At 42.6% G+C, this 12519-nt stretch overlaps 1 protein-coding gene across 1 annotated transcript in view; it reads left to right on the top strand.

The window, feature by feature from the left end:
• Positions 1-12519, top strand: part of ELMO1 (engulfment and cell motility 1) — a 256338-nt gene that overhangs the window by 25554 nt on the left and 218265 nt on the right. Inside the window, exon 4 of the mRNA XM_082014822.1 lies at positions 2076-2126. Within this exon, the coding sequence (XP_081870948.1) occupies positions 2076-2126 (51 nt within the window). The remainder of the gene's footprint in view (positions 1-2075; positions 2127-12519) is intronic.

The raw sequence follows: 12519 nt of genomic DNA, 5'->3' as shown, positions 1-12519 counted from the left end.
TACATCTGACTTAGTAGTTCATGCTAATTAGAGCAGGAAACATAAGAAACTTCTAGCTTAAAAGTTATGCTGCTGAAAAAAAAATAAGCCTGTGTGGGTGTTCTTACTTACGTTTAAGAACAGTCTATTCACTTAGATCCAATATTTTCATAAGGACATCAGTGAACTTTCACTTCTGAATGTGATTGGTGCAGTTTAAGTGTTGCCTGATTCCCTGACTGCTTTTCATGTTGTTGCATTCTGGGATTTGCAACCTTCCAAGCATGGCTGGTGGAACCCCGTGTGTATGTGTGCGTGCATATACTCCAGCCTAACGCAGCTGAGGTCCAGTGCCTTAGCCTAAGCTGTTGGTGGAGGTAGATTTAGCCTATGTCTATCCTAAAGCAATTACTTTTATTCGTTTTCACAAATCCAGGAGGTGGTAGCAGTTTAAGCCACCACAACTGTTTGCAAAGTGAGTTTGTTTCAACACTGATTTAGATTAAACCACACAAATGTACTGTTGCCACTTCATACGGATTCCTTATGCATGATGAGATGTTGCTGGGTCTGGTGCTGTTTTACTATGAGAGGAGAAAATCTGGTGCTTTGTTAGTGCTGTGGGAAGTCACCCTGTACTTAGCTGCTCACCCTTTTTTGCCCCTCTCAAGTATAGCCTGGCTGGCCTCCCTGGGGCTGCTCTGGCAGGAGGAGACTGTTAAGGGCTGAAATGAGTTATATGCGTATGTAAGGAAAGACACTGTAAAAAAGCTTCTCCCTTGTACCCAATGTTGTCTGGCACTTCAGTTATTTCAGCTAGAGTGAAGAAGTGTTTGTGGGTGGAGGATGATCTTGCGTATAGCTAGAACCAATCCCACAGAGGACTTGGGTACCAAGAAAGAGACAATGTACTAGAGTTTTATTTTGGGACTGCTTGACCTGGTTTCAGGCAAGATTTATCCTGTTTTTAGCATTTTGGATTTGACATGTATCAGAATGAGAGCAAGATAGATGAAATGAATTTGGGAAAAATTGCCTGTGAAGAAATAGACCTTCATTTTTTCTGGCTGAACACCAGTCTGCAGAAAGCCTGCAATGTGGTCTCTAGAACAAAATTAGTTCTTATCTCTCAAACCGTTAGGGATTCCGCTGATTCCTTCGATGAATTAGGGTAATGGCCGATGAACAAGCTACCGAACCGAGAACGAAGTTGTGACTGTGCATTGCGCCGTGCACAGTCAGTACCTGTCAGTCTGTTCATTGTGCTGGGTAGTTTATTCTCTTAACCTGTGGTGAAGAGGAGGTAGCTTGTTGGAAGAGGGGCAGGCTCCCCTACACTTACCCCAGAGGAAGGCCATGCGCATGGGCATTGACCACAAAGTTGTGAGGATACCGTAAGCGTACACCACAGCTTATGCCATGGCAGCTTTTTCATCTACCCATAGCTTTAGTTTAATTGAACACGTTATGTGAGCTTAACCAAAAGAAAATGTTTAATGCTCCCTCTTTCTGCCAGCTGGGTAAGGAGAATGACTTACGGCATGTTTGAACTTTACTTACCGCTAACAGTGATGCTTTTTTTTTTTTTTACTTTGAGGGAGAATGCAAAATCATGGTGGCAGAGCTCAGTGGGTCGGTTCCAGTGGTTTAAGTCAGCATGTTCTTGTTATAGAAAATGGAGAGCCAGTGGGATAAATTTTAAATCCTGCAGATGTTTAATGACAGGTTTCAGTAAACCTACAAACTCCCCAACTATGTAACACAATACCAGAGCCAGACACCATGGACAGTATATTTCAAAGAAGAATTTAGAAGTTGACAGTGGAAGCTAAACTTTGAAAAACATGAAGTCATTCTTGAAAGGGTTCAGATTTGTTAAATGTCATGTGAACAGCCACCTATTTCTTGAAGCTAATGTTAGTATGCCTTGGTGGGGAAAATACTGTATAGATGTTAGCTTACATATGACAGAGGGAAGCTCCTGCATGCAGACGGGGGAAAGTACTGTTGCTGGTTTAGTATGGCATTCTGCTTAATGCATGTTTCATGTTTTTATGTGAGTCTTAAATAAAACCTTTTGGATTTTTCTCTTTCAGAATCGTAATGAAATAAAAAATGGAGCGATTCTTCGATTAACAACATCTCCAGTGAGTTTTTGGTCTGTCCTTCTCTCCCTTCAAAGTGAAGATTTGATTAGTAAATAATTGTGAACTGATGCATGTATTTTTAAGCTTTAGCCACACTGTATCCCACAATCTCCCTGCAAAGGAGGAGGATGGTGTGGTCAGAAGATGACTGTATGTGGTGTTTTCTCTCTCTTTTTTTTTTTTTTTTTTTTTTTTGAGTTATGGGGGCAGGGGTGGTATTTCTGAGTGACGTTTGTTGACAGAGTCAGCACAACTGGGTGTTTTTTGTCTCTCACTTCTCTCCCACTGGGAACAGCTTTCATGTCCAAGCTACCTCTACTTCCCTGCTGGCATTGCAGCCTCACTCAAGTGCTCCTTTTCTGCCCCAGAGCTGAGAGCCAAGAGAAAAGGCTGGGAGTTGAATCATGGAGAGCTCTGCTGGGCAGCTCGGGTCAGAGCTTTCCTGCTCTCTGTGTTTCTATTGAGTGAGCAGCAACTGTAATGTTGAGATTTTACTGTTTTCATTTGTTGTTTTTTTTCAACACCACTTCCTTGCCAGCTCCTCAAAAAGCACGGCAGGGCTGCTGGTTGCCTTGTAATGGCCTGTTTTCCTGCTGAGTTGAGCAGTACTGTTGCCACATGCTGAAAGCCACTGTTAGTCCCAGAAGATGTATGTCTAAGGCAGCAGCAATCCAATTTCCTTGCTGTCAAATGTAGTGTGACATTAAAATGGTTTACCTCTTCACGGTGGTGGCTTAGCTTCTGCAGATTCAAAGCATTCTTATGGCCAAACTCTGCCACCCTGTACTGCAGCTCATTTCACAGAATCACAGAATCACTAGGTTGGAAACGACCTTTAAGATCATCAAGTCCAACCATTAATCCAGTGCCACCATGTCCCCTAAACCATGTCCTGAAGCGCCACATCCACACGTTTTTTGAACACTTCCAGAGATGGCGACTCCACCACCTCCCTGGGCAGCCTGTTCCAATGCCTGACCACTCTCTCAGTGAAGAAATTTTTCCTAATATCCAATCTAAACCTTCCCTGGCGCAACTTGAGGCCATTTCCTCTTGTCCTATCACTAGTTACTTGGGAGAAGAGACCAACACCCTCATCGCCACAACCCCCTTTCAGGTAGTTGTAGAGAGCGATAAGGTCTCCTCTCAGCCTCCTCTTCTCCAGACTAAACAACCCCAGTTCCCTCAGCCGCTCCTCATAAGACTTGTGCTCCAGACCCCTCACCATCTTCGTTGCCCTTCTCTGGACACGCTCCAGCACCTCAACATCCTTCTTGTAGTGAGGGGCCCAAAACTGAACACAGTGTTCAAGGTGCAGCCTCACCAGTGCCGAGTACAGGGGCACGATCACTTCCCTACTCCTGCTGGCCACGCTATTCCTGATACAGGCCAAGACGCTGTTGGCCTTGGCCACCTGGGCACACTGCCGGCTCATGTTCAGCCGGCTGTCAACCAGCACCCGCAGGTCCCTTTCCGCCGGGCTGCTCTCCAGCCACTCCTCCCCAAGCCGGTAGCATTGCATGGGGTTGTTGTGGCCAAAGTGCAGGACCCTGCACTTGGCCTTATTAAACCTCATACAGTTGGCCTCTGCCCATTGATCCAGCCTGTCCAGATCCCTCTGCAGAGCCCTCCTACCCTGCAGCAGATCAACACTCCCACCCAACTTGGTGTCATCTGCAAACTTACTGAGGGAGCACTCAATTCCCTCATCCAGATCATCAATAAAGATATTGAACAAGACTGGTCCCAGAACCGAGCCCTGGGGAACACCGCTTGTGACCGGCCACCAGCCGGATTTAACGCCGTTCACCGCAACTCTCTGGGCTCGGCCATCCAGCCAGTTCCTCACCCAGCGAAGAGTAAACCCGTCTAAGCCACGAGCCACCAGTTTCTGCAGGAGAATGCTGTGGGAGACGCTGTCAAAGGCTTTACTAAAGTCCAGGTAGACAACGTCCACAGTCTTTCCCTCATCCACTAGGCGGGTCACCTGGACATAGAAGGAGATCAGGTTGATCAAGCAGGACCTGCCTTTCATGAACCCATGCTGGCTGGGCCTGAGCCTTTGGTTGTCCTGCAGATGCCCTGTGAGCACTCTCAAGACCAACCGCTCCATAATCTTCCCCGGTACAGAGGTCAGGCTGACAGGCCTGTAGTTCCCAGGATCCTCCTTCCGGCCTTTCTTGTAGACGGGCGTCACATTGGCAAGCCTCCAGTCTTCTGGGACCTCCCCTGTTAACCAGGACTGCTGATAAATGATGGAGAGTGGCTTGGCAAGCTCCTCCACCAGCTTTCTCAGTACTCTCGGGTGGATCCCATCAGGCTCCATAGACTTGTGGGTGTCCAGGTGGTTTAGCATGTCCTTGACTGCTTCCTCCTGGATTATGAGGAGTACATTGTGCTCTCCATCCCCATCTTCCAGCTCAGGGGGCTCAATACCCTGTGGATACCTGGACTGGCTATTAAAGACTGAGGCAAAGAAGGCATTAAGTACCTCAGCCTTGTCCTCGTCCTTGGAGACAATGTTCCCCGCCATATCCAGGCAAGATGGAGTTGTGGTGGTTTAACTTTTGGCTTCTGTTGAACCTGTTAAGAGTGGGGTCAGCTACCGCCATAAAGTGTGAAAACTTCTATCTAGAAGCCATGCAGAGATTATAGCTATGTTTTTGGATGGATCACTAGTAGATAGTAGAACCTAGGCTCAAAGTAGAGAAACGGAGAAGTATATGTTGTTACTAACTCAACAGGTTCTCCAGGCATCATATGTGTTTCCACTCCTCCCCAGCCTGGTTAACCTGATGATGGCTTATATTTGGCTTAGGAGATGACTGAATTTCTATGCAAGTTTGTGTGTAAGTGGAAATTGAAGAAGCTAATATGGAAACATACATGTGCCTCAAGTTTTTTTAAGAAGTGACTGCAATATTAATCTACAGGAGTGTAGCTTCTTAACAGAAAGCACTTCTAAGCAGCAGCCAGCTGGGCGAAGGCAAGAGATTTCCATTATCCTTCATCATCATTTTCAGCAGTCGTTACATACAGAGCTTTACAGTCATAAGAATAAACAACAGTTTAAGACAATGGCTCTGTCAGAGTCTATGTGACTCCAGAGTCTCTCGCCGTACGTCACCAGAATAGCCTTGTACATGGGGAAACCACTTGCTGATGGAGTAAACCCCGTTTCCTGGAACTTCTCAGAAACAGACAGTCCCAGCACCAGCTTCTCCTAACCTTTGGGACTTCTTAAGAACAAGTAACCACTCCACTGAAAACAGGACTATCTACTGCCCAGTCTTGGGATCTCATGAAATGAGAACAACATCTGTGGTTCATCAAGAACCAGTGTGGTCCAAACACACTGCATCATTCTTTTGTGTAACCGCAGCATGGAGTGACAGCATGAGATGACTCATGGAATCCTTCCCTGTCTCAAAATCCAAAACCAGTTGCACCGTGCAAAACTGAAGAGAGGCTGTGCTGTGACTGATCTGTGGAAATGGCCGTCTGTCTGTTTGTCTTCATGATCAGTTGGTCAATTGGAAACGTGACCTACAAACACAAAAGACATGTTTTGGATTTGTAACACTTTCTGCTAATACCTGTGGGGAGGAAGGTGGTGTGTTGCGTAAGACACTCTTCTGCTTGTTCTGTTTCTTTGGTGATTTGCCTCAGGGTCAGTCGACCAAGACAGGGGTCCTTAGGATATTGAGTTATTACCTGTTACCTACCAAGTTATGGACCACTCTGGCACTGGCCTGCAGTTCCAAGTGACTCAGCCATCCTGTTATAAGATCGAAGGCCAGTCTACTTTCTAGTCTTCAGTATTGATATTTATCCCTGAAAAAAGTTTTTGTTAACTTTTCCCCAGAATCAGGGAAATGGCTTGGAAGGAGGTTTTGAAAGACTGGATTGTTTTTTGTCAGATTAGAGAGTATTTGTGCTCTTAAAATAGACATAAAATGAAGTTCTGCGTGTTTCCACCCTACAATAGTATCTTTGCTTTTAAGGTACTGTTGAAGTGGTCATTATAGAGGTACCTAAAATAGATAGATTAAAGGCTTCCAAGCTGTGGTTTTTAGACTGGTGACCCACACAAAGCTTGTCATTTACCCTGAAAAGCTACGAGGCCATCTGTTTCCATTTTTCCTCTGATATTTTATATGAGAGCAGCAGTAGTTGGAGGAGATAATGTGAAGAACAGACTGCATGATATCCTCCTGCAAAACGGGAAAGATGCTGTCCTAGCTGCTAGGGCTGGATGGGAAATGTTTTTCTCATCCTGTGAAAATACTAAGATTCTGAAAGTTTTCCCCCTTTTTTATCTATTCTACATCAGTGTAAAGCTGAAACTGTCTCCCCCTTCCCACAGAAAAAGAAAATCATACCACAGTGCTTTTTGAAGAGGTGTAGGAGTTAGAAAAGGAGGAGAGGAAGATTGAGAGAAATTAAGAGGAGCCATGTACAGATTATGCAGTGTCTGGGATGCGTCCATGTAGTTCCAGAGAGGCCTGAGCGGCCTACTTCCTGGCTATTGTGGCCAAAATAAATCTGTCCTGAACGTCACAAGCCTTTTGAGGAAACTTTTTTCCTTGAAGAGTCGAGAGGAATCATTTTGACCGGTTCTGAAGGCTGCATAAACTTTTAAAATGCTTTTCGAGTTCTTGATTTTCATACAACTTATTACCATGACAGCCAGTAGTCTGGCTATACCCATGCACAGTTGTATGCCATGAGTCATTGAAAATTGGGTAAGAAGGATGAGATACGATCTTTTTGAGTTCTGTTGTCATTAGCCTCAAATTGTGTATTGCTCATGTACCCACTACAGGTACTATTAAAGATTAAAAGGAGAGAGAGGAAAAAAAGTAGTTTTATCTAGAAGTAGTAAAACAGCATTTTTGGTTGGATTTTTAAAATTAGGGTTTGAAATTAATTCCTCAAATCTGCATGTTAAATACTTTATCTCCTTTAATCTCAGGTTTAGATTATTTTGTGTGCGTGTATAGGGATCTTTTTCTGAAAATCATTGCTAATATTGCAAGGGCAAAACTGCAGTTATGGTGTGCTGCTAAATCTATTATAAATGCTTGCCTTCAGAGATTTACAACATGTCTATTTTAAACCTCTTTGTGTTAAAACTTAGCAAACGCCAGTTGCTAGGCCTGGTGGGAATTTGAACTGCCTCTTTGTTTCCGTAGGTCTGTATGCTAAGTTTGTGCTATTCTCTGAAAGGCTGTTTTTTTCTAAACAATGCTATTTTTTTCCTCTATAAACCACTCACCACACAGACACTCTGTTTCCTAGGTAACTTGAGTACAGATTGAATTTCTCTCATATTATCTTTGTTCCTATATCATCTTTCTTATTTATTTTTAACCTCTCCTATCATCTTTCTTAACAATTCTTTGTGCTGTTGTGTATTTTTGCAGTTTTCCGTGACCCGTATTCCCCCTTTGTCCATTTGCATTTCTGAAGGGACTCATCAAAAGTTTCTTACGCAACTTTTCTTTGTATTTGAACATACGTAACAGTTGAAATGTCAGGTTGCTGTTTTCTCTTTTGTGATCCCCATATTCCAGTGGATGGTAGGTAGGTGTATAAATGAGCTGTAATTGCTCCCAACTGTGAGACTGTTCCGAAAGGACAGTTGTGTCCTGCAACGCAACAAGCAGGGTCCAACCTTTTAGTGCACGCAACTGCAGGTTTCCTCCGATCGGATCCCGCAAATCCCCGTTCAGATGACTAATTGTTTTGAAAGGATGCTAAAATACGGGGGAAATTAAACTCAAGGAACTGCCCTCTTTATTTATTTATTTTATTTAATAATTTTCAGACAGAACTGATTATTTGAGCACTCACTGTGTATTTGAAAGTAGCTTCTTGGGTACCTAAAAAACATGGCTTGGTCATGAGCTGTATACCTTTAAAAGAGGAGTCAATGGGTAGCTTTTTCTAATGTGGTATTTATGGTGCCCAGTCATTTAATCTGTGCATGCGTTTTTTTGGTACCCTGTTTGGAGACAGTTGAGTTCTCAAACCTGTAGGTTGTTGTAGGCAGCTGTATTAGCATTTCCAGCATGAGCAATCATGTAAATAGGTGTGTTCATTAATAGGCATCATAGTGTTTTCTCTGGATGCTTTTACAGATGTGAGCAATGTAGTTTTTTTGTTTCTGTGTGATCTACACAGACAAGGAAGTGTAGAGTTTTTTCACCCTGTTTCGACTTATGCATCTGAACCCTCTATCTTTGAGTAAAAGTTTGAGGATCTAGTCTATAATCTTTCATCTACGATTGCTTTAATATGTGCCCAACTGTCCTAATGTTCTTGAGGTTCAGTAAATGCATGAATATTTGCAGGTCTAGCCTATGATTGTGATTATGTTTATCATGTGATGGTGAATTAGTTGTTACTGAACCTTATACCAGGAACACTGACCATGAAAATGGTCAGTGAGCCACTTTTATATCTGTCTGCTCATAGTAGAAGAGGAAGATTTAGGAAGTGGAGTTGGTTTTTGTCTTTTTCTAGCTAAAGGTTTAAGCTCCTGTTGTCAGATTTCCAAAGGCATATTTTGAATAGTAAGCAAAAAGTATTGTTTCAAATGCAGCAAGAGGAAAAACTGCTTCTCAAACATTCATAAGTGGCTACTGATTTCATAAACTTATTTTGGGCGTATTTACATAATACATATGGCTATGCATCCGTAATGCTGTTATCATTGATTTAGTACACAATTCTAGACGTGACCATTTCCCTGTTTCTGTTTCTGCCTCCTTAATTGTGGATAGTGATTGCGTAGGACTACTCTAATACATTTGTACAGGGCTTTAGATGTAGAAATTGTGCTTGAGTATCAATATAAAAACGTTGACAATGTCTTTACTAATTAAATTGGAATCTCATTGTATACCTGGCATCAGACGCTAGTCGGTCTTGCTGGGTCTGTCGAAGCTGGTTTGCGTGTAACGATGATTATGTAACATATCCACTCCTCCATTGCTTTCTGATGTATCTGCAGTTGCAGGTGAAGTGGCAGTAACAAGCCAGGAAAAGGCAGAAGTTTAAACCACCATGGTATTTCAACACTGAGTAATTTAAATTAAACCACAGAAATGCACCTGTTTGGGTAGTACAAAACTGCATCTGATCGTTACTGATGGTCTGTATGCCCTTTTTCTAGCAGAATGTTGAATAATGTGACTAACTTATCTACAGGGATGACCAAAATACTTGTATTTTATTTGCTTTTTATAAAGGATGAAGAAAACTGATTACATAATGGCAGAACAGCAATTTAAATCAATGCTCTAAATTTCTTCCATAGCACATTAATGTTTGATAGTGGTTGCATTTGGAATGTGTGTCCTCCCTCCTGTCCCTGCTCACTGTATTTTGTAGTCAGTACAGAAAGGCTGCGTAGGTCTGTGTAATAAGTTGCTTTCAAAGTTTGTGCAAAGTATTTGTTGGCAAAGAAATGATAATTTGATCAGTAGAATCCCTTGTTAGGATGATCTTGGGATTCCTAACCTCCAAATGGCTATTTGAGTCTCTAAGCAAGTCACATCTTGGATTTAGGTCATTAGTTTTCTTTTTAAGCTGACAATCTCATCAAGCTGCTCCTTTTAAGCACTGCTACTCCCTGAGGGCAACCTTTCTGCCTGTCCTTGGAGCAAGTCATTTAAGACTAGACATGCAGCTTATGCCTCTTGACAGCCTTTTGAAACGCTGGGGCTTCAATAGCACACGTTTTACAAGCTTCCTGTCTTCCTTTCTAAACAGGAGAGCAGTTACTGCTGTCTTTCATTTACTTGGAGCCGTGTTTCTGTTAATTCCTTCGTAACAGTTCTCAGCTGGGCAGGTTTTATATATTTATTTATTTTTACCTGAATGATATTTCAGTAAAAGCAGACTGGCTCTGCTGGTGTTTTAATGAGCTGTGCTCTCTGTCCATCCACTGATGGACTGTAAATCATTAAAATAGCTCCCTGGTAAGCACTCAGAGCATATTTCATCTGGGTTTCATTTTTTAATGCAGTCATAAGTGAGCTGTACATTCCATAAGCATGTGTGAGTGCTATGGCAACAAGAACTAGGATGCTTGTGAGAACTGCATGGTGTTCCTGAAGCAGTATTTTCACCCATCGGGCACTTGTGATGACAACAGCCAACATTACTTTCGGCCATGTTTCCAGTGAGACACATACCAGCGCTCTTGCTGAGACAAATACTCCTTTACTCCCTTAATCAAGATCTGCTCCGCCATTGTCAGTTCTTTTCTCTTCCGATGGCAGAAGGAGCAAGGTTTATTGGACGCAGCATTCTGAAAAACTTGTTTAATGTAAGAAAAGTACAGCTGTGTAGAAACTTTGCTGATGGGGCATTAACATTGGCATAGCCAAGATAAAGCCTGTGATGTTAGTAAGTTCTCTCTTACATGCTTAAAACAGAGTTGAACCACTTCTGTATCAGAGACAATGCTTTGTGGATTTTTTTTTTTTTGTGCTCTGTAGAGAGGACCAAGCTGTCTTTGATCTGAGATTATATTTTGGTTTTAGTGTGGTGAATTTCAAAGCTCTCACTGACTTCAGAGGAAACAGGATTGAGGTATCTCCGTGGATAGAAGTGCTGTTCTGCAATGTAGGTGAGCTGTTAATGCACATCCCTGTACTGGTGCATTTTGGCGAGAGGTAATGCTTGGTATTGATTCTTGTGTAATGGGAGTCTAACTGGGATGGCATCAGCAGTTCACCAGTCCCAGATGTTTATGCTGGGGGCAGGAATCTCTCCTCAAGAGGAAGGGTGAATTTGACCGTTAATAATCTGTTGTTAACGTGTACAAAGATGAGGTCTTGTTTGCACAGCAGTTGTAGGTGTGATGTGAAGGGGTTTGGAGGAGCATGTTCTCCTGGCTCTACTTACATGTTCTTTCTTGCTTGCCACTGTGCTACACAAGTGATTACAGTCCCCATCTGTTTGGCCACAGCTCTGCTGTCCAAGTTCTGCCCACTCAGACTTACTGGTTGAGCTGCTCGGTCACACTGAACCATGTGGGTTTTTCTGACTTGTTTAATTTTCTCTGAGTCCCGGAGCTTTCAGAGGACCCGCTTCCTATGGAAAGCTTGAAGAACTGTATCCTTCAGTAGGCAGATAGTGGGGGTGATAACTTCCCAGAACCATAGCAAGTGGAAGAAGGCGTGTCCACAGATCGTAATGAACTTAAGGTTAAATTTGAGCAACTGTTTCCAAAGGGGAATGCAGCTGCCATGGTGGTATTGAAGATTTTCGAAAGTGTTTCTTTTCTGAGGTAGGCAGGAATTCAGATGTTGCATGTGTTCTGAGAAAGAGTAATGTTTTCAGGATACTTTGCATCTCTGAGTCTTCCTGAGTTGTTGTAGTGGGGAGTCTAGAGTGGAAACAGCCCAATGAAGGAGGTAGTTTGGTGAGGCGCCTGTTGAACTTCTGGTTCAGGTAATAATAGCGGTTGCTCTGAATTTTTGTAGCTGATTGTACAAGAGGACGTTAGCAAAACTTCTTTCACCCGCTGTGATGAAGGGAAGTGGTTGGAGGAAGTATTTTGTGGTTATCCTGGAAGTTGGAAGTTAGTGGGATCTATATTTATTTCTTCCATAGGCTTTGGCAAATGATTTAGCCTACCAGCTGCTTAAGTTTGAGAGAATATGCTTTTAGCACCATTTGGACACACATTGCCATTACAGAGAGACTGTATAAGCCATTGTTTCTCCATTACAACTCAAACCAGTGGATGGAGTGGTGGTTAGGGTGGCAGAAAGACATTTTGGATGACAGGATTCTGCCTTTTTATAGATAATGTAACTGCTATGGCTGCACCACCCAATACTTAAGGCATAAAAAAGCTCAGGACTAAAGAGATTCTGTTTCTTTTCAGTGCTGTCTTTTCTGGAAATGTTAACCACAGTCATACTAACTAGAAGATGTTTCCCCCGTATACGCTCCTCACCACATAGGTTCTGGCCAAAAGCTGACTGGAGACCATGCATTAATTTTTCTTTGTAAAAATGGGAAGTAACAAACCTTGCTGATCTCGGAGGATATTGGGATATTTAATTTCATAAATTAATGTGAAGCAATCAAAGTTATGTAGATAGGACACCGTATCTGTAACAGCGTGGTGGTGTTTTTTCCTGTGTTTCCTGTTTAAATGTTCACTTGCACTAAAAATGTCTACTATCTCGGCATCTTAATCTGCAGAGATGACCATCTCTGTGAAGAATATGTTCATTACTTGAACAGAAAAGGAATTATCTGTCAGCACAGCCTTTTCTTCTATTTTTCTTCTCCAGCTGAGAAAGAATAAGCATAATCTCAGACAAAATAAGTCTCAGCAGAATTTACCATTAATTTGGTTTCCTAA

The sequence above is a fragment of the Phaethon aethereus genome (genome assembly GCF_964289735.1).
Source record: "Phaethon aethereus genome assembly, chromosome: 2".
In the NCBI taxonomy this organism is placed as follows: domain Eukaryota; kingdom Metazoa; phylum Chordata; class Aves; order Phaethontiformes; family Phaethontidae; genus Phaethon; species Phaethon aethereus.
Note: the sequence above shows the minus strand (reverse complement) of the source record. Positions and strands in the feature narration are given on the sequence as shown.